The sequence below is a fragment of the Ambystoma mexicanum genome, chromosome 7p (genome assembly GCF_040938575.1).
Source record: "Ambystoma mexicanum isolate Mex_15411 chromosome 7p, UKY_AmexF1_1, whole genome shotgun sequence".
In the NCBI taxonomy this organism is placed as follows: domain Eukaryota; kingdom Metazoa; phylum Chordata; class Amphibia; order Caudata; family Ambystomatidae; genus Ambystoma; species Ambystoma mexicanum.
Window position 1 is genome coordinate 961,238,305 of NC_090939.1, and position 23,005 is coordinate 961,261,309.

The 23,005-nt window shown below is 42.8% G+C and overlaps 1 protein-coding gene across 3 annotated transcripts in view; it reads left to right on the top strand.

The window, feature by feature from the left end:
• The window catches only part of IL1RAPL1 (interleukin 1 receptor accessory protein like 1), a 2,334,001-nt gene that overhangs the window by 1,168,025 nt on the left and 1,142,971 nt on the right, over window positions 1–23,005 (top strand). For all 3 annotated transcript variants that reach the window (XM_069637303.1, XM_069637304.1, XM_069637302.1), the window contains one exon: window positions 13,755–13,941. In XM_069637303.1, coding sequence (XP_069493404.1) covers window positions 13,755–13,941 — 187 coding nt within the window. The remainder of the gene's footprint in view (window positions 1–13,754; window positions 13,942–23,005) is intronic.

Consider the following 23,005-nt stretch of genomic DNA (forward strand, 5'->3'; position numbering starts at 1 on the left):
TTCTTGTTTAAGAACTGCTCCGATGGCATAGTCTGAGGCATCCGTTTCCACCAGGAAGGGTTTCTTTATATCCGGTTGAGCCAGGATGAAGGGGCTTGTGTAAATCTTTGTTTTAATTCCTTGAAGGCTGTTTCTTGAGCAGGCGCCGAAGTGAATGGTGTGTCTTTTTCCAGCAACACAACAATGGGATGCACGATGTCAGAAAATGTGGGAATTAACTTCCTGTAAAAGTTTGCAAGACCCAGGAAGGACTGAATCTGTTTTACTGTGGTAAGTGCTGGCCAGGAACGAATCGAGGTTACCTTGGCAGGATCCATTCCAATTCCTTTGGAACTCAGTACGAAGCCAAGATAATGAACGGTTCGAACATAAAAAAAGGCATTTTTCAGGTTTAGCCAGGAGCGAGTTCTCTCTTAATCGCTGCAGTACAGCGTTTACATGTTCTTGATGAACTTGGGGTTCGTTGGAATAGATCAGTATGTCATCCAGATATACTATGACGAAAAGAAACAGCATATCCAAGAAGACTCTGTCCATGAAGCGCTGAAAAACCGCTGGGGCATTGGCTAGGCCGAAGGGCATGGCCAGGTACTCAAAATGACCAAAAGGTGTTCTGAAGGCGGTCTTCCACTAATCCCCTTCCTTAATTCGAATAAGATGGTAGGCACCTCGTAGATCAAGCTTGGTAAAAATTACAGCTCCTCGGACGGCCTCCAATATATCAGAAATAAGGGGTAGCGGATACTGATCCTTAAGGGTACACTGGTTAAGACCTCGCTAGTCCAAGCAAGGTCGGAGCTCCTTAGTATCTTTCTTGGTGTTAGGGAGAATTCTCTGTTAAGGCTAATTTCCCAAACCTAGTGAGTCCCCCAGCAGCTTTGCTGGATTTTTGGGGTTTATTTTTTTCTCCTGCTAAGAGTGAGACTCTTTTTCTCACACTCTTAGGCATGATTTGAGGATGTCCTTTGACAATGTAATGTGTTTTATGGGCTCTGGGGTCTTTTACTCCATAGGGCTTCATGTGTTTTTTGGTATATGTGTTACACAGCACCCTCAGTGCAGTAACACAGGGGTGTCATAGTGACCCCCAAACATAGACTCCATACCCTGGGACTGACTACTGTCTCCCAGGGCATGTAAAGTCACCATTGGCTTTACTAGTCTCAAATTGTGAACAGAACCAGTACAAACCATCATATTGTGGAAGTACTGGTAGGGGTAATTCGATTGCCCCTGGGTCTGTTTTCCACAGGGGCACTGTCCAGTCCCCCCTCGTACGAGTTTCTGACTGGGGGCCGTGGATACCACGCGAAATATTCCACCGGAATATTTCCTATGGGATTTTCCCATTCATTTTAAACGCACCACTTTTCGGTGCAATGTTAAAGATACCGCCGGGTTATTTATTTAATATTTATTCCCCGGTTGGGTCTTTTTGCCAGGACTCGGTTTTAAAATGGCGTTTGTGTTCGCCTCTGTAACTCCAACCCAAGTCGAGCCCTTTGTTCCACTTTTTGGCGGGCTTCTCCACAGAAGCCTTCCAAATGGTGCCACTCTGTCTGGGGTCAACAGGATGTGTGGGAGGGGGATTAGGCACCCTGACTGAGTTGCTTTGGCAACTCAAGTCGCACTCTTGTGTGATTGGCCCAGTGGTGAGCCGCCTGGCTCACCACTTAGCATGTTTGAGTGGCAGCTAGGCTGATGAATGGGGGTTTTGCTGCATAAAAGCAGTGCTTTGGGGACTGGAACTTCAGAAGTCACCACAGGACCTAAAGAATCCGAAGAGGGTAGAAGCTGAGCCATCCACAACGACAACACCACTGGTGGAGCCCTGCTGTACGAACTCACCACTTCCCCGACGACAGAGGAGATCTTCTTCCAGGAGAGTCTTCTTCCCCTTGAGCTGGTGGGACCAACCAGTTTGCCTTTTTCGCCTTCCTGGATTGTCTCGTGGTCGAATCGCCCGTGCCAAGCACCCCGGCGGCCGGATAGCCACGCTTCACCACTACCACGAATAAAAGGGTTGTACCTTTTAACCGGGGAAACTCTGAGGCTAGTTTCTTCCCTGGCAGTGCAACGACTTCCAGCTTTCCACCACGTCGAGATCTTCTCTTCCCCTGGACGAAGCTCCGACTTGCACCCGCTGCCAGGAACAACTGCCCCAGCTGGAGCTTTCTCACCATTTTAGGTACTGTTCTCCCGCCTGGTCTCTCTTGCAACAGACTGTCCAAGGTGTCCCGTAAATCCTTGACTCTCTATCCTGGGGTGACCTCGGACCTGCTAACATTACCTTTCTGACCTGATCCAACCTCTTTTGACTTTTCTGTAAAGACTTAGAGTATATTTCCACTGTGTGATCTTGGGCACATTCTGCCTTGCCCTCTCCAAGAGTGGGCCTGGCCTATGACCTTTTTGCTCTACAGTAAACCCTGCCTTTCTTGTCTTGCTGTGGTTTCCTAAAAGTGTTGGTACTGTGTGTTTTTCCTATTCTGCCTTTTCTCTCCCTTTTTAAACAAATTATTGGAGTGCCATCTACGGTTACGCGCTCACCTCTGTTTTGCTAAATAAGTGGTGTTTTAACCTAGACTTGTCGAATAATTAACTAGGGAAGTGTATATACTTATAGTGACTGTGTTTGAACTTGCTTGACAAGTTAGTGCCAGTGTATTTTTACAAGTGTGTTTTTAAATGAATAATTATATACTTTTATACCAAAGCTCTGGTCAGAGTTTGCTTGTGCTACTGTATTTTTAGCCCTATTGTCTATACTCTATATACTGCCTAACTCTTCTTGAGAGAAGTCTGACTGCTCAGCCACAGCTACCAGGTAAATCTGGGTGGTGCAGACTGCTACCAATTGGGTTTACTGCTTACTCCTGTGGTCTTAAACTTTTTGCAGTGGTCCCTAAGGGAACTGCACAGGTTTCTGCCTAACACTTGGGCACGAAGAACAATGAGGCACAGGCGGGGGATTTTGAAGGACGAATGGTTCCATTAGCGAGATTTGTGTCCAGATATTCTCTTAGGGCTCTTTTCTCCGGTTCGCACAGTATGAACATTCTGCCAAATGTAATTACTGCTGATTCTTCCGTGTCAATAGCACAGTCCTCTGGTCGATGGGGTGGTAAGGATTAGACAATGGCGGTTGAAAACACATCAGACTAGGACTGATAGATCTCCGGTACTTGGGTAATGTTGGAGACACACAATGGTGGTTGTTCGGGAGTCTGGGAGTCCACCTGAGGATCTGGTACCAAACCTTCAGACAAACAATGGCGTAAACAGAATTCTGAACCTAAGAATAAGGATCCTGCTGTCCAATTGATATATATGGGTTGTGCTTCTGAAGCTAGGGTATGCCAAGAACCATGGGATAGTGTGCTGCTTTTATGCTATAAAAACAAATTGTTTCTTGATGTTTAATTATCGAGAGTAGTAGTTTCTTGGTCTGGTGTGTAATGGGTCCGGAGGACAATGATTTCCCGTCAATTCCTTCGACAGCCTGAATCACTCTCTTGTTTTCTCAGGGTATGTTGTGCCTTAATGCCCATTCATCATCCATAAATACTCCCGTGGCACCGCAATCCACTAGATCCAGGATAGGAAAAGTGTCCTCTTTAGTGGACGACAGGAATGTTTGTAGAACCACCAACGTATTTTGGCGAGGACAAGTCAAGGAAGGAACAGAAGTGGAGCAGACATCTTTCTCCCGAAGCTGTGCTCCGCTCAAGATCGGGAGCTGGCATTTCCCGAACGCCGGGGTGGTGCTATTGGGCAATTCCTTACAAGATACTTATCAGAGGCACAATACATACAGAGCCCGGTATTAATTCCACAGGTCCTTTCTTGTGGGGAGATCGGACCCCGAAAGGAGCACAGCTGCATAGGTTCTGGGTCCGAAGAAGGCTGGGAGGAGGTTTCCTTAAGGCTAGGTTACTCCATGGTTGGTTTCGGGTTTGTGGGTTTTGTTTTTCTTTTCTCAGCCTTACTTTCCTGGATTCGGAAATCGATCCGTAAGGCCAAATCCATCAAGGCGTGGAAGGAACTTGGACGGGCTACTCTACCTAGCTCGTCTTTGACTTCATCATTCAAGCCTCTTCGAAACAAAGTGAAACTAGCTTCCTGGGACCAATCCGCCTCTTTAACCAATTGTTTGAAGCGAGTCACATAAGTAAGCATATTTTGGTTTCCTTGTTGGAATTCCAGTAGTCTTTCCTGGGCACTATAAACGAGTTCTGGTCTGTCAAACATGGCTTTGAAGGCTTCTATGAATCCATCGTAGTTGTCCAGGAGTGGGTCTCCTGCGTTCAACAAGGGGGTCGCCCAGGCTAAGGCATTGCCAGAAAGATGTGATATCATAAACCCCATTTTAGCCCTGGGTGTGGAAAAATAGTAGGGTTTGAACGTGAAATGCACCAGACAGGAATCAAGGAAAGAACGCAGGGACTTGAAGGATCCATCATACTTGTCCACTATACCCCCTGTCAGGGCACTTTCCTTGAATGCCGAATCCCGGGACAATACGAGTTGTTTTAGGGCTGCGTTTTCCGCCTTGAGGTTTTGAACCTCAGTAGTTATTTCTTGCATCCCTCTCATGAGGTCCTGGACTGCAGCCTCCATGTTAGGCTCAATATCAGATTCGGGGCGTCTCAAACTGTCACACTCTGCCCTTTTTCTCACCTGTCTTTCTCGGGGTTGAGTCTTCTTTGGAGACTTTTCTTTCTTCCTGGTTGTTCTGGACTTTTACAGGTAAGGCTCGTGTCCTCGGGGTCTGGGTCCAGTGTGTGGTTCGCTGTATGCCTCAGGAAGCTGGGTGATGTTCAGTGTCCAGGATGGAAGCGCTACGGCGGACTCCAGGAGGGAACAGCGGCGTAGATTCAAAGTTCAAAGCGAGCGGAAGACCCGCTCGCACGGGACCGCACGAGTCCGGGATAAGGAGGAAGGAGCCAAGAATAGCAGAGCAGTTCTAAACAGGGGGGGCAGCCTAGAAGGAAAGGATAGAAGAAGCTGGAAGGAGCTGACGAAGGGAGCAGTAGCAATCGCTAGAAACATGGACAATAGCGCTGAGACGCACAGAGCCGTGGGGGCGTGCCTATTTTCTAGAAGGCAGCGCATCTGATATAAACACTAGAGAGTAGCGCTCCTGTGCAGGCGGCCATGTTGAAAGGATGATTGTCCTAATGATGCAGTGCATTATGGATCATGAAGTCCATACGGGGCGAAAGTGGCGATTCATGACATGGTATAAGGATCGTGTTCATGATCTTTCTTCCCAATTAATAAGGGTTGAACAGAAATATTATAAATTCTCCCTGAAACCCCTCAATTATATTCTATGAGGTCAAAATTGTGCCTAAGTTACTTTATGGCATTGAAGTCTATTCCACTAGTGTGACGAATTGCCTGTCAACTCTTGAGGCACTCATTTGGAGAAAAACGTTAAGACTCCCAAATTCTCTGCCGTTAGATGCAATAAGGTATTACAAGCAATAGCAGAATGGAGAGTGCTATCGTTATTTCGAAAGATCTTATGTCCAGTTGAGAGATCCTTGTTTGTAAATCTAAATAAATTCTACAAGATCAAGGGTGTGCCTGGATTTGCACCATGTTAAAAAGATGTAATGCTAACTTACAGGCCATCAACTGTTCCTTTGAAAACAGAATGCACAATCCAATGAAGGTAAAAGCATCTCCTTATAACTATGACTGGATCAAAACTGTGGACTCTATGCACTCTTATTCTTCTCCGACTCATCTATGCACTAATCATAAGAAGTTGGGCATTTTAGCACCTTTTTAAAATATCAATCTGGACAAATTAACCAGGGCCATCATTCTGCAGTTTTGATGGAACGTACTGCTCACTAAACAAATTCTTGCCAGATATGGCATCATACCCGCCGCCGAAGAGGTTACATGTCGATATTGCAATACATCAGATTCAAGTGACTCTCTTAGGCACTGTGTAACAGAATGCTTTTCATTGGCGAGTGCAAGATTGCTCTAGTTTAGGAGATTATTGCATACAATTTCCACAATTGACTATCCTGTTTGGCGGGGAGGACCACCTCTATTGTAATTGCTGTAGTTGGTTTCGTAAAATCGCTGAACCTACACAACAATACTGAATAATGATCCCCATGATGACGAACTCTCATACATTTTTTATTTTAAATTTCGATGATGAATTTTATGATGGTCCTTTTAAAGATGATTTTAAAGATGATTTGATGATGAACCTTTATGATGCGTTTAGTTGTGACATTTTTATAATGCGTTTTAAATCTGACTTTGACAATGAACTTCTGATATGATGTGTATTAACTCTTATATAGGATGCCAATTTACTAATTCACTCAATGTAATACTTGTTTTAAGATTTCTTTTGATAGTGTATAATCTGTATTCACATGAATTTTCATTGTTAACCTCATATGACTGGTCTATTCCATGTATTATTATTAAAGGTTGAATGATTTAACCATATTATAAAAATATGGCGCGCTCCGAGGAAGTGGTCCGGAAGTGGCTGTCTGCTGTGTATGCTGTGGAACGCTGCCCAACGCTGCCTATCAAGATATTACTTTATAGGACTTTGCTTTGAAGCCACGCCCACTTTAGAAAAAACCTTTAAAACCACCAGAGCATGCGCTCCTGCGCGCGCGCTCCGAAAAAGTGGTCCGGAAGTGGCTCTCTGCTGTTGTATGCTGTGGAACGCTGCCCAACGCTGGCTATCAAGATATTACTTCATAGGACTTTGCTTTGAAGTACGACATCATATATATTACTGCAACTCACTTCTAATATAATTTGAGTCTCCTGACTAAATATAGACTCTAAATATATACTTATATTCATTTTTTTGTAGGTCACGCCCACTTTAGAAAAAACCTTTAAAACCACCAGAGCGCGCATTCCTGCGCGCACGCTCCGAGGAAGTGGTCCGGAAGTGGCTGTCTGCTGTCCCCTGCTCGCAGCACAGCAGGGCAGCTGGTTACGTCTACTCATTTGCAAATCTTTGTTAAGTCATTGAGTAGTCTCTAACTTGCGAGTTGCATCCGCTTCATTGCGAGTGGCACCCTCTTCATTGCGAGTTGCATTCGCTTCATTGCTTCAACAAGAGAGATTACGTGTCTACTGCACGGTAAGACAGACAGTTTTGACCTCTATTTAGAGCCGGCTACTGTTGATATTTTCTAGGAGAGAAATAATACTGTCTGCTGTCGCACCTGATGAGGAGAGCGTTTCAGGTGCACAATGCAAGCAGTGCAAAAGTTAGTTAATTGTGCTTATATCGAGTGGCTGGTACAGTGCATATACGTGCTAATAGGGGGGGTTGAAACTTTCGAATTTATAACGTTTTTGCTATTTAATGGCGCTTGAATTTTGATACCATGGCGAGTAATACTCGAAGCATAAACTTAAATAAACTTACAACGTCTGTGATTAAGGAAGGAGTGTTTAAATTTGTAGAGAATCCAACAGTTCATACTAAAGAGTATGTTGATTCCTCTGGGAATCATGCGGAAGATAACCAGAAAGACATAGAAGTTTTATCTATTTTGCCTCAAGTAAGTAGTACTATATCAACTGCCGTAAAACTAGTTGATATTGATGGTATTAGCACTAGTGAAGAACGGAACACCCATAAAAAAGATATGCTACAAAATTAAAGAAATGTATGATGGTGAACTATCTATACAACATAGTTTCCTAAGTGTGAGAAATACTGGCAAACCAGTAGGGTCCAACATCAATCCCTCATGTAACCCCATCTCAGACATATCCATGATGGGTGCCACAGTTTTGACTGAATTATCTAAACGTGCCCGTCTCTCACTAGGTCCATCTACACCTGTCACAGGTAGAAATGGGGCATTAGAACACGTTCATTTACATATTCCCACTGAGAGTGAAGTACATGCAAATGAGATGCCTATAGAGTCCAAAAGGGATGATATTGATGTAACTGACACCATGAACATGAGTCCATCAACAATTGTGCAGTTAAAAGCATTTAGGATGGCTATGTTTCAATTGGAATCTGATGGGGTGGAAGTCCACAAAACTCCAACTAGAAATAATCAAGAAAATAGGGGGTGCTCTAGCCCTGTCGATTTAACTTCACCACCTAGGCTAACCTATGCACCTGCTCTTAACACTTTTCTGGGACCATCTCCTGTTACACATTCATCAGAAAAGATGGAGTCTCAATATCCTGTTATGAGTAGAATCCTTAATCTATTAGATAAAGGACATGAACTGACTCACTTAGAAATAAGAGCACTTAAACTATCCAATATGGAAATTTGTGCAAGTATTAGCAAAATTTAAGGTATGTTATATGGCTCGCTAAGGAAAACGCCTTTGCCAAATATAGCAACTGAGGTTTTAGTTTGAGACTATGCATCTCAAACAGCCTGCCTGGAAACCTTGGCAAAGGGTTCACAAACAGAAATTGGAGGTCCTGCAGTCATGTGCTTGACTCGATCCTTTTCACAAGCGGTATTGGGACAGAAAGACTCAATGCCACCTAGTGAAAATGGCACCAATAGTCAACATCAAAATCAGATAGACGAGCAGGCAACTAGTATTAAGGAAATGCTTTATAAAATCACTAATGATTTAGCAGGCCTGTCCAGTCAAATAGGTTATAGTATGCCTCAAAAACATGAATCACAAATTGCAAATCTGATGGATAGTCCTACACCACTTGTTCAGATGCTTGAATGTAAGCTGAAGGAGGAAGAAGCTATACAAAATCCTAGTGTGGAAAGTGGATCTGACATAGAAGATTTGAGTTCAAAGAAAATACCCTTCATGTCCCTCAAACAGAGGCGTCTACATATAAGGGCTATAAAACGCACCCAAAAGACAAAAACTCTTCCGTGTTTGCAAAATGAAAAAAATACAAAAAAACAAAAAAAATTCAAAGATAATATCTCCAATGGTGAACCAATTGATGGTCAGATCATAGAGGAAGCTACTGTTGATTTAGAGCAGTTAAATGCTGAAAGCAAACTTTCTCTACAGCTCCCTCAAGTTAATGAAATCGCTCAATGTGTTAAAAAAAACAATAATAAAAAATTAAAAAAACACTAACCACAAATGAAAAAAAACTAATTCATAAACAACATTGTGATAAGCAATGTGAGAATGAAGGTTCTACGGAAGAAAGAAATGCATTAGAATTACCTTCCATTCAAACAGGTGACCAACTAATTGTAGGGAGTAAACAAACACAACTCTCTGCCTTCTATCCTATTAAGATGACTTCCACCAAATCTTTGAATCAAATGCACGGATCTAATCCTGCAGTTAAGAAACAGGGAATCACAGATCAACTAGAGTGCCCTCCAAGTATCTCGCTGATGAAAGAGACAACCCAGCTGATTGTATCGGGCAAAATCACACTCCCCAAAGGTGAGCGAGCATAATAACTCAAATGATCTTCCTCACATATGTGATCCTCCATTAAGTAGAGTAAGAAATACTCATGAACTAACACACGAGGGAGAATGCGAAGGTGTTCTCTATTCATGCGAGGAAGAGGCTTTAGCAATACAGAACCCTGCTACTGTTGTGGGTTGGAACAGTGACCCTAATATACATGGCAAGACGAGGTTAAATAGAGAATTCATCTTTAAAACCTTTTATAAAATCCTGATGCTTCGACTTTTGAACTCAAATGATGTAGAATGGGTTAAATTGGCAAATAAAAATAATGGAAGAATGATATGTAAAATACCTTCCTCTATCATTCTAAAACAGATATGGGATTTTAAAGATGATTTTTCTCACTTGGGGGTGCATTTAAATCTATTACATGATGAGAAGAAGGCTCTTCAGTACTTGAATTATGTAGCTCCTCAACCTGAGATTACTTTTGGTGCCACCAATAGGGAGAGTATTTCTCCCATTCCGATGTCTGATGCTATTGCCCAACTAGCAACCATTGCATCAAATATAAAGGATTGGTCCTGGATAGGGAATTTAGTAAATGCTGTAACTCACAGTAATTCGGTAAATCTGTCACGGAGGCTGAAATACTATCCAGGTATTTTCCTGGAATGTATGCGGTTATCATAACTTTTTTTCAGCATTAACGTCAAATGACATATTTACTGAACCTGCAATTATTATATTGCAGGAGACGATGCTTTCTAAACATATGTCAGTTGATGGGTATTGTGTGATATCTAGTCCTGTGAGTAGTGGTGGAATGTGCCGCCCGTCTGGTGGCCCGCCAATCTTGATCAATAATAGGAACAACATACATTATAATGAATCTTATTCATCAACTAATATCTTGGCTGTTGATATCGAACTAATTGCGGGGAGGAAGGAAATGTTCTTGTTTATAAATATGTATTTCAACCCCCAAACACAGGAGATTGAAGAATTTATGAACATCTTTGATGTAATTTTTGAAAATGCTGTTGTGAAAATAAGTATGAGGGCATAATCATTGATGGGGACTTTAATGCTATTTGCTTAGGTCATATAGATGATATGCAAGCACAGGTTGTCTCTTTCAATCAAAAAAAATCTGTTGCAACTGGCATGCGATGGAAGGACTTTTTTCGTCCATGGAATATGAGATTCGTAAGACTACATCCAGACACGCTACAATATACGTGGCATAGGGAGAAGAATGTCTCAACAATTGATTTCTTTGTGTTATCTGAAAATCTGATAAATGTAAGCTCCTTAACCCATTCCACAGATGTGGGTCTGAGTGATCATTGTATTATCTCAATTAAAATAGATCTTCCGTGGATGAGTCTGTTAAATGCCCCCGAATTGGTCCCGATAGAAATAGAGCGTCTGTTGGATCCTATTCGTTGGAATAAATATTTGTGCCTAAAATTGGTTGAAAATTTAAACAGTTTAACAAAATATAACCCTGAGAGTGATTATACAATACAAGATCTTCTTAATATCGAAACTCGTAATAATACTATTATACGTGATTCATTAATTCGGCTTTCTGAAAGCCATTTGATGATGCAGAAATCCCATCACCACCAATATGATCCCCACATAGCAGTGTTAAAAAAACAAAAACACCGCAAATTAAGACATCTTAAATCCCAAAATCTGGACTTAGATGATTATTTGGACAGGAAAAAGCAAATCCTACGCGCATTTAGTAAGAACTGTAGAAGTCATCGTCAATCTCTTCACCTAAAGGATAATCAAAAGATTATCAGATACTTATGTAGACATAATACCAAATCTATTTGGCAGATGTTTAATAAGTCAAAACAGAGTTCAACAGAAATTGCGTTACCAAATGTAGTTTCTGCAGATACATGGGAAACATTTGTTGGTGATAACTTTAAATTGCCAGTATCTTTTGCAGCTAAATCATTTACAGTGAAAAGACTGTACCTTCTGCCCCGTTTCGAGTGGACAGTTGAAGATATCACCTGGGCCATCAGGAAGCTGAATTTCTCCATGGCTTCTGGTCCAGATGGTATACCAGCCTGTGCCTTAAAACCGATCCGACATTCTGGGCAAAAATATTGTATTTAAAGTTTGAGAACATTTTTCTGACAGGGTCTATTCCTCATTCGTGGCATACAGCTATGATTGTGCCCATTTATAAGAAGGGTAACTCAGCGGATCCAAATAATTATAGGCCTATTGCCTTAATGGACTGTTCATACAAAGACTTTACTATTTTGCTTCTAAATCATATAGAACAATTTATGGAAGCGCATGACATTCTGTCTCAAAGTCAAACCGGATTCCGGAAACAAATGGGAACGTCGATCAATGCTGCGATTTTATCGCACATGCTATATTCGTGCAACATCTATATGGCATCGCTTGATATGCGCTCTGCTTTTGACTGTGTTGTATGTGACAAGCTTTGGTGCAAATTGAGAAAGTTGGGATTTCCTGAGAATATTGTTCAATTACTCGCCCTGTTGCATTCTGATACATACTTCAAGATAAGAATAACATACTTCAAGATAAGAATAAACAAACAGGGTGACGTTACAAACAATATTCCCACTTATATTGGGGTGAAGCAGGACTGCAGCCTTGCTGCCACTCTCTTCAACTTGTACTTGGTTGATATTGGGGAAATTTGGAAAACAGTATTATGCTATCCGGTGAATCTTGGGCATCTCAGGATTCACTGGCTAGCATATGCCGATGACATCATAATTTTTGATAAATCTCCCCTTGGGATTCAAAATAAACTCAGAGCCTTCTCTGCATTTGCTAGTGAACACAATCTATGTGCAAATGTAGATAAATCCAAGATACTCATTTGTCAGGATCAAAAAAGATTCCACGATATTCCTGGACTCTTGACAATTTTAAATTGGAGAGAGTTACCATGATCAAATACTTAGGTTTTGACATCTCAAATGATTTTTCCAAAAAAATTGGTCTCAAGTTAAAACAAAGAAAGTCAGGCCCTTGATTTCACTTCTAAAAATAATATATAGGAAATATAGTACATTTTCACTAAACCCCGCTCTTCAGTTCTACCAGATGAAGATTGAACCTATAATTCTGTATAATTTGGATCTGTGTTTCGTTGATGTTGATGATTTATTGAACTCTGTCCAGGGTTGTATTTGGAAGCAGGTATTGGGCTTGGCAAGCTCAATTCCTAACGCATATATACGTGTTGAATTGGGTTTATCAAGTTTAGCCTCTCGTTTTCTGTGGCGTCAAATAAACACGTACGCCAAAATTCAAAATCCACCTAGAAATTCCATGTACGTTGAGTTTGCGAAAATGTTCTTATTAGAAAATCCAGTATCTATTGTAATGTTCAAACTAAGAATGGAATCAGCTCTATTGCAGATTAACATCACAAAAGAAGATCTAGTTGTGAGAGTGGGATATTGTAAAAAAATGCTGTATCAAATGGACTGGGTTGAGTCACAGGAGAAGGTTGGCACACATTGGTTGTATAAAGAATTTGCTTCCCATTCACATAAAAAATCCCCAAGACTAATGTATATAGAGTGTTTTCCAGACTGTAAAATACGGGATATGTATATGCATTCTAAAGAACGCATAGGTCAATGGTTGCATTTTGAAACAGATATTTGCCGCTTTTGCGAATAAGATGCACAAAAAGAAACCATAAAACACCTGGTTATCTATTGCAGTTATTTTGAAGCTGACAGAATTATGTACTTGGGAGACAAAAATGTTGGGAATTCTGTTTCTTATCGTGAAATGCTGTGGCGAAAATGTATGAAGAACCCTCACATTGCTTTTATGTGTGACCTCGTCAGATTATTAGTTAAAATTGAAGATCAACTTTTTCGAAAAATGAACGACTCTGATATTGACACAAGTTGAACATCTAGTGCGGTCAAAGTGTTTCTTTGTTTGTCATTAAGAGGTTTAGAACAAGTCCTTTATCATCTGCTAATTACAGAGGTTTTTTGGTGTCAGTCTCTTTTCCATAAGTTAAGTAAGATAATTCAATGTTAGAATTAGGCAATGTTTAATGTTTGTATTTGATGTGGTTATGTTATATATTATTGTTGTGTATGTGTGAGCTGTTTTATATATTTTGTTGACAAGAAGTTTAAATACACTTTCTAAATGATGTAACTGAATTTGAATTTGAATTTCTAAGTGTGAAAAGTTCTTTTTTGTAACCATAACACACTATATTAATAAAAAGAAATACACAAATTAATATATTATTTACTCTTTTCTGCTCAGTTCATTCATGTCATTCACATTTCTGTTTTTCGGTTTTGTTGCAGAAATTCTACATATTGTATGAAAGTATCTATATCCTTAGCCGTTGGTGAAAATGACACAGGACTTTGTTACAATTCTAAGATGAAATATTTGGAAAAAGCTGAACTTAGCAAAAGCAAGGAAATCTACTGCCCAGAAATAGAAGATTTTGTCACCCCACATGTAGAGCCAGACATCATCTGGTACAAGGTAAGAGATCATGAATGCTGCATTTGCTGATAAAATCTTATTTAACAAATGAGTTGGCAGTCAGTTGGGAAAAGCATCATCTATTGATTCCTTACAGAGTAACAGTGGATAAACTAATATTTTATGTTGCCAGAGTTCAAAGGAGGAGTGTGTTCTCAATACAGAGGTAACAGAATAATCTAATGTTGTTGAATAAGGAAAGAGAAAAACATTGTTAATGTGGGTCTGTACATTTCAGCTGAATACCGGACAAGAATTTTAACTATTGTGATGTAAAAGAGTGCAGCATTTGCCACCAGTCTGACTTTGCAGAGCTAGAGCTCGGGTTAGGTAACTCCTGTTTACTTAGTGAAGAGAAGAACCTTAATCACATGAAAATAAAGATGTCTATCCATATTCATGATGGAAAGGGGAAATACATTAAAAAAACAGTGACTTGAGTACTGTGATAACTAAAGGTGTTTCATGACCACCCCACAGTCAACTTACAGCAATAAAAAGAACTAGGCAACAATATGGGCACAATGAAAAGGTAAAGGAAATTGGCATCATTAATGGTAACTTGTATAAGGAAAAAAGGGAGGGATGAAAATGCTGTATTTCATCAGCCAGAAAAAAATTATATTATTTTTCCCCCAAGTTTCCTTAGAGAATGATGTGCTCCATTTGAACTAAAGATGATTTGAAATATGTATTACATATATTTTAGCAAATTTCATATACTTTTTGTACCGTTGGCATGCAAATAATGTTTAAAATCTGGAATTAAAGTACCATGCTTGTACTACTTTTCGGCAGAATGTTCTTAGCAGCAGAGTTCTTTGCAAGATCGACTTGGGCCATTCTTCCCTAGCGTGTTGTATTCTCTGGTGTAAGCGTTTAGGGGCTTGCCTTCAATTGGTGACCCTGACGTGATCACAGTGCCCCCCGTATTTGCAGAGGCTTCGAGGCCACTTCTCCAGAAGGAGCTGCATACATCTACAGTGACCGGTCCAAAAAAAGTGTGTTCTGAGTGGGTTAGCAGAGCTATTTTAAGAGAAGTCGTCTCTGCTCTTTGAAACGGGGCGCGGCTCCAAGGAGAGTGCCGGCCAGTGTTGGAACCCTGTGACAGAGGAGTTCGGGTGAGCATGCACATGTGAGTAGACTCTTGTAAATGATAATAAGTAGGGGACAGATGCATGGTGTGAGAGGTGTGAGCACGTGGAGTGAGAGGTCATTGATGTGACGTGGGTGAGGTATGCAATATTTTTTATTAGTGTTTGTACTATGAAGAGATTATTTCGTTAAGGCATTATAAGGTAAGGCAAAGGTAAGGCAGGGAGCCCCTCCTCAGAAGGAGAGGGGAGGTGGTACCACAATAATCTTTATTATTTAAAGGAGGAATACAGAAATAAAAGTAGTGGTCTCATAATAGGCATGGAATAAGTAGTGGTTATTTTAGCTTGTTGTTTTAGTGTATTGTATTTGTGTTTGACTGGATAAAGAACAGACCCTAGGAGGGGCGGTAATTGTAGCTGTCGCGGTGTGGTGTGGCATTGGGTGGTTTTGTGGAGTGGTGTATGTGTGCACGGAAGAGGGAAAGGGTGGAGGTTGATTTTCTTTCTTTTTTGTTACAAGCAAGCGGCAGCGTGCACTGCGGGTTAGCAGGTCTTTGCAGGGTCAGTAAGAGATAGACATCACTAACATGGGGGAGGGACACCAATAGAGCACATGTATAATGCCCTGCCACTGTATCGTGACAGGGTGGATAAGCAGTGGATCGCGGGGACAGGAGGAGGGGGAATGCCTTGCCCATGGCCAGGGCAGGGCTCACACAATAAGAGCGTTTTGGAACATATGTCCACATTTTTACTAGGTAAAAATAAAGGGAATCAGCTACAGTAAAGAAAAGAAATCTTAGATCTCTGGCGCATGTTCCAAGACACAGAAAACCAAGGGAACAGAGTAGAAGTGCAAAGACAAAAAGGTGGAATGTTCAAGAAGGGAGAAGGAGAGGGAGGGGTGCCAGCAGAACGCGGGGTATTATATCCCTTGACGGCATGTCCCGCAGAAGGGTACACAAATCCAATCTATGTACCCGTCATGACAGGGACCCCATCTGCTGTGGTAGGGACCAGTAACACCACAGGCTACCACTCCCCTATCCCCATATGCAAACCCGACTGAAGTATCGGCATCTTCGGGTGTCAGGTCAAGAGAGTTTGAAGACAGGTTGTCAGAGGTGTTATTAGAATTGAACCGGATACAAGCATCCTCAAGAGAGGTGATGGACGTAGGGGCACCAGAAGATGGATCAGGAGGATGTAAATCAGGAGATTTGTTGCTTAGAATAAATCAGGGAGGAATACAAAATCTATATGTTGAAAAGGAAGGAGACAGGGGTAAGTGGACATATTTCAGATCAGATACATTGGTGGGAGATGTCGAGCGAAAGGACAATAGTGTCTCGTTCACTGAGGAACAGGGTGAAGAAGAAGGAAGGGGTGAAGAGGTGGTTGAGAGTACCCCCCAAGCAGTAGGCACATGGGGGAGGGGCAGGTTGAGGAGTAGGACCGGACGGATGGCGGTAGTAAGAAAAAAGGGAGGTGTGAAAAAGGCTATCGGAAGTGGAGTGAAGATGCAGATGCCCCTCATAGGGGGCGAGGCGAACACAGTATGTGCCCTGGCCCCAGATGGATACAAATAATTAAATTAAGGCCCTCCCGCAGCCCAGAGCAGGGGCGAGCAAGTGGATATACAAATTTGAAAAACAAACAGCAGGGGTGCCCCTGGCAATAGGGGACCTCAAGAGCTTGATGGTTTCTATAATTAGGGACCAGGCTGGGGACAAATTCGGGTTAAAGCTGGGTATCCGGGAATAACCCTGGGGGATGATGAACATGATGGAGCATCGTTTAAAGGAATTGGGGCACAAGTGTGGGATGCGTTACGGAGGGATTTCCTGGATACCCCCGATTTACAGTCCCTGATGCAGTGTACAATGGGAGATGATGAGGATCCAGCTACATGTATTCTTAAATTACAAGAGATGTGGAGAGCTGAGACGGGAGAACCGTGGGATCATTCAATATTGTTCTTCTATTTGATTGTGAAAAGAGGACTGCCTAAGAAAGTGCAGAAGGCTTTAGATACGATTTTGGGTATTGAGGTAAAGGGGTGGCCGGATATACAGAGTATAATAGTGCATTATTGTAAAAGGATTAAGAAACGGGAGAGGGAGACAGCTCAAAGGTGTCCGGCGGAAGAAGCAAAATTGGTAGAAACGAGATTGGCAAATGTTGTCGTTCAGGTTCCTATGTCAATGCCTGTACAGGCAGAGGGGACAGAGAGTACCCAACAAGTTGTGAGTGCCACCATTGCTGCGCTCTGGAATGAAGGAGGACAAGGACAGTGGGGCTGGGGACAATAGTATCCCGGCCCACAGTGGCAACAAGGAGGCCCGCAACGAGGAAGAGGGGGTGGGTTTGGACCATCCCAATGTTGGAATTGTTTAAGGTGGGGGCATTTCGCAAAGGAATGCAGGAGCAGGTCTGCAATGGGGTATAATTACCGGTCACAGCAGCAGGGCCAAAGGCCTCTAGGGTCCCAAGGACTAGGGTATCCGCAACAAGGTCAAGGATATCAGAACCAAGGGCATCCACAGGGGCAACACCAAACATATAATCAGCAGCCTCAAGCAGGTGATATGCAATTATGGCATCCGCCACAGCAACATCAGGGGGGTGCTGCCCTGATGAGCAGGTTACCAAGTGCAGCTGCCGCTCCCTTCGGAGGAGCAACAGTGATGGGGGGGGCAACCCCTTCTCATTCCCTGTAACAAACACATATCCTGATTAGGACAGCCCACAGAGAGCACTCGCGTGTCCGGTATTGTTAACGACCATCCACCCTGAAGAGGAAGCTTTGCTGGGGCGTAGATAGGAAACAAACAGCTCATATTCATGGTGTTCCTTTTTCAGGAAAATATCTTGATGCACAGGGATTCTCTGGGGCTATTTCCAAGGTTTCATACACTGAGGAGCTGGTCGTAAAGGTGAGAGGGAAGGTAGTGCGGGCGCCCTTACTATATTCCGAAAGGTCCTCTGTTAATTTACTGGGCAGGGGCTCAGCAAATTAAACATGACAATATAATTTACATATTGTGGTATCATTTTCTGTTTGCCTGGGATGTGTGCGCTATAAGAGCATGTTGATAATACACACAATGACAAGGGAGGTGGTTGACCGTGGGTCTCCCGTGAACCCTGACATGTTCATTCATGGTATTAATATGCTCGTGGAGGCAGTGCCTCAGATTGCTAAACAGTGTTGGCGAATGCCCACAGATTCCATCTTTCGTCCAGCAGTGTCACCTGAGGTTGTGGCGGGAACGATATTGTCGCTGGATTTGCAAGGATTGTTGGTCTCCGACAAGAGGGATGTCGTGTTAGGAATTGACAGGGACAGTTGTGAGTGGTGCAAAGTGCTCTGTATAGATCCAACAGTACAGGTAAAGGAAATGACGGATGACAAGTTGTTTGAGAATAACGACAAAGATGCAGATATAATATTAGGGATTTAGTACTGAAGGGTGCAATGCCCCCTGATGGCAGTATTAACTCCACCCCTATGTTACATTTGTGGACTACAAATCCACATTATGTAGGATTACTGAAAGTCATGACCCCTGTGCGTATAACACAGAAGCCAGGTGTGGTGCTGCACAGATGAAGACAATATCTATTATCGAGGGAGGCATAGGAGGGTATTAGAAAGACGATACAGGCCCTCCTGGACCAGGGATCATTGTGCTGCCAACGTCTCTGTGTAACACGGCGATGTACCCTGTAAAGAAATCAACAGATTGCTGCCAACTATCTATGTCTAAATGCCAACAAGACAGAGATCCTCCTTATTGGTTGACCATCTCCAGCCTTTCCTCTCACTCTCTGGCCGGCCTCCCTTGGCCCTCCTCCTACCCCCACCTGCACGGCTAAAAACCTTGGGGTTATCTTTGACTCTACACTTTCCTTCTCAGCACACATCTCTGACGTTTCCAAAAAGTCAAACTTCTTATTGCACCTCACTTAGAGGTACTCTGCCTTTCCTCACCTTCCCTCAAAAGCTCACTGTCTCCCAACCTTTGGTTCTCTACAGACTGGATTACTGTAACAGCCTCTTTCTAAATCTACCTGCCTCCACTTTCCGCCTGTTACAACTAATCCATAACAGGACTGCGATACTTGTCCTTGGCCTCAACCCCTGGGATTGTGTCTCTCCAGCCTTGAAATCCCTTCATTGTCTCCCGGTGGATGCAAGGATTACATTTAAAACCCTCTGCATTGTCCACAAGGCTTTCTGGGACCTGGGCCCAAAATACCTTCAACTATCCCTCCGTAAATACCTCCCTGCTCGAGCCCTTCGCTCCTCTACTTCTAACTCCCTCAGGGTTAGTCGTTTTGCAGAGAAACAAGCTGGGGGTAGCTCTGTCTTCGGCTGGTGCCTTCCTTGTATATTATCCAAATGGGACAGTGCATGTAGATGTTAATAATATTAGCAGAGTTACATTTATCAGTAATAATGTGAATACTAATAATAATAATGGAAATTAATATAACAGACGGAATACGACAGTGGGTGAAACAGTGAAAACGTTGTTCTCAGCAAGTAGGAGATTGTCTACCAATGCGATACAATATAATGTTATTTCCGATAGCACTATTTGTATTTGTATTTGTATTTTATTGAAGTTATATAGCCCTTTAATCCAAAGTGCTTTACATAAGAACAGGCAAAATACAACAAGCATAAAATGGTAATTGAATCATAACACGAAAACAGTTTAAAGAACAATTTACAACATTGCAGAGGTGAGTAGGGAGGGGCAGGGTGAACTAGGGAAAGGAAGGAGTTAGTGGGGGAAGGAGCTGGAGAAGAGGGAATGTGAGAGTATATGAGGAAGAGGAGAGGAAAGAGTGGGACTATATGAGAGCAGGGGGTGTGAAGGAGGAGGTAGAAAGGGAAGGGAAGAGCAGTGGTGGGAGATGAGGAATGAAGGTGAGGGAGAAGGACGAGAAGAAACAAAGGGTGCTAGGGAGGTGAGTGAAAGAGGTAAGATTTGAGAGAAGAGCGAAAGGAAGGGAAGGAGGGGAAAGAGCGGATGTGAAGGGGAGGCGGTTCTGGTGGAAGGGAGCAAGGAGTTGGAAAGATCGGAAGCGGGAGGGGGCACAGGGAGGTGGAGGAGGAGAGAGTAGGAAAAGATTAGCAGAACAGAGAGAACGAGAAGGGGTATAGAAAGTTAAAAGGGAGGAGAGATAAAGGGGGCAAGACCACAGAGGGATTTGAAGACAAGACAGAGGAACTTGAATTTGAGATGGGAGTGAAATGGGAGCCAACCTAAAGAGGAGAGAGAAGAGGAGATGGAATCGAGAGGTGAGAGAAGGCAGAGGGAGCGGATGGCAGAGTGGTAGATGGATTTGAGTGGGGAGAGATGAGAGGAGGGGAGTCCAAAGAGAAGGGAGGAACAGTAGAAGAGTCTGGAGAAGATGAGGGAGGTAATTAAAAGTTTGGTAGTATGAAAGGTAAGGAGGGGTCGAATTTTACGTATGTTGTAGAGGTGAAAGTGACAAGAATTGGCAGTAAGAGAAAAGTGGTGAGATAGAGAGAGGTGAGAGTCAATATGTAGACCAAGGTTACGGGCATGGGGAGAGAAGGAGAGGTGGGAGGGGGAAAGAGCAGAGAGACACGAGGGGAGGGTGGAGGAAGAGAATTGGCAGGGAAGAAGAGGAGTTCCGTTTTTTCAGTATTAAGTGTAAGGAAGTGAGAGGACATCCAGGATTTGATGGCAGAAAGGCAAGAAGAAAGTTTATCATGAATGTCGGGAGAGAAAGAGGAGAAGGAGAGGAAAAGCTGGGTATCATCTGCATAGAAATGGTGCAAGATGCCAAAGGAGGAGATGATAGGCGCTAAGAAGGAAGTGTAGAGAGAGAAGAGAAAGGGGCCCAGGACAGAACCTTGGGGAACTCTGTGGTTATGAGGATTAGAGGGGGAGGAAGAGCCACCCGAGGAGACTGAAAAAGAGCGATTGGAGAGATAAGAGGTTGGAGAGATATTAAGGCTGCCATCCCTTAGAGCATGTATAGAATAATGAAAAGAGAAGTACACAGAGAGTATGACATGTATCTAGGGCTGGGTTTGGATGTGATGGAGGATATCCGTCATTCTGAGTTTACCAACTCATGGTATTCTTATAAGAGTGGTGTGGGAAGAAAAGCTGTGAATGGAAGCTGTTATGTGTGTTCACTCATTCGGCATGTGTCAGGGGCTCCCATGGTGTTACTACCGCAAGCAGTCCCAATTATTGACGCACAGTGCATAGTTCATCTTGTGCGATGCAGAATAAAAGGAACGTTCCAGGAACATAGTGTGCAACTGCAAATGGTGGGTCCAGATCTGGTACAGAGGAGTGGCGATTAAAAAGACATCAAGTGTGTGGAGCTACATATCTGATGGTGAAAGGGTGTAAACATGTCAATAATAACTGGCAGGACACCACACTGGCAGAAGTACTGGTAACATACAGCAAGCAAATGATAGCACAATTGGACAATGTCTGTGCACAAATCTGGACAGAACATATCACAAAGCTGACGTGGATTGCAACAATGGAAAAGATGTTGGGAGTGCACAAGGAAGAAGAATATAGACTCTGTTTCCCCAGAAAGGGTACAGTCTTTGTCAGCTTGAACGATTGTAGCAATAAGACTCTCCTGATCACAGACATGAGAAAGGAACAGCAGCGATGATGGATCACTACTGGGTCTGTGGCCAACAAGCTTACTTGCACCTCCCACCATCATGGAGGGGATGTTTTTCGCTGGCCTCATTGTACTCAGCTCTATTAGTAATCCCAGAAGAACACCTGAAGGGGAGCACTGCATGCCGAGGGACCAAGCAGTCTTACTGCGTTGGAAAATTAAGATACGGGTTTGTTGCCCGCACAAGAGCTCCACATCCTGACAGGAAAAGGACAGTTCCAATAATTAAAGAGGACGAAAAGATTGAATTACATACCCAAAGACTCTTTTACATTGCTTGTTGAAATACCGGAAGTATACAGGGTCATCGACGCAGCAGAATCCTTTTTAGCATCTTTACTTTCGCTGAGGGTGCAGCCAGCAGCAAATGCCAAATGGTTGCAGATCGTGAGATGGGCACTGATCAAGCTTGCAAACGATACAGAGAACAAGTTCAATATAATCAAGGTCCCGGGAGGATAGCTCAGCGGCAACATGCTCACCTTGGAAACAAGACGACATGAAGCAACAGAGGTTCGATCCCCGGGTCCACGCTTAGAAACCTCTGGGTATTAAGCGCGTTATAAATACGCAACTAAGAGACATATTCCTGTAACAGCGCCTCAATGCCCCATGGCTGTGTGAGCGCTTTCAAAAAGCAAAAATAAATAAAAATAAAGGTTAAGTTGCGTGCATTGAGACTTATGAGGATGCAAAACCAATATAATAATAATAATAATAATAATAATAATAACAATATGTGTTGGACATGTTAAGAGCAATGGAAGGTTGATTTTGCAAAATATTTGGCGATTCCTGCTGCACATTTGTGCCTCCAGAGGATTCGGAGAACGCACCGTTATGCCACATCACAGCTGTCCATGGCCTGGGTGTTCACATGAAGAAGGAGAGGGTAACAACAGTGATTGGTTTACTTTGGCATTCAGTTGGGCCCCGTCGTGGCTAGGAGGGATCATGAAGATATTGATGCCCATCATCGTGTTCATCCTTGTTATTTTCTGCACCTGTCAGCTAGGCCTTCGATGTTGTGCCAATGTGGCTCCTAATAGTCCAAGAATGATGGTATCAATTGAGGTTTCAAGAGCACCTTGTGAGACAAAAGATATTGAAGTGCAGATTGATATCCCACAAAGTAGCCCTAAGTATGAAATGATCCCCATCCCGTATGGAGATGAAGTTGATCATCTATATCGAACTATCATTTCCCCACCCCCTGATCTAGAAAATTGCACAAAGGTTTGGGTGGCCTGGCACGGTATAGGGGGTTG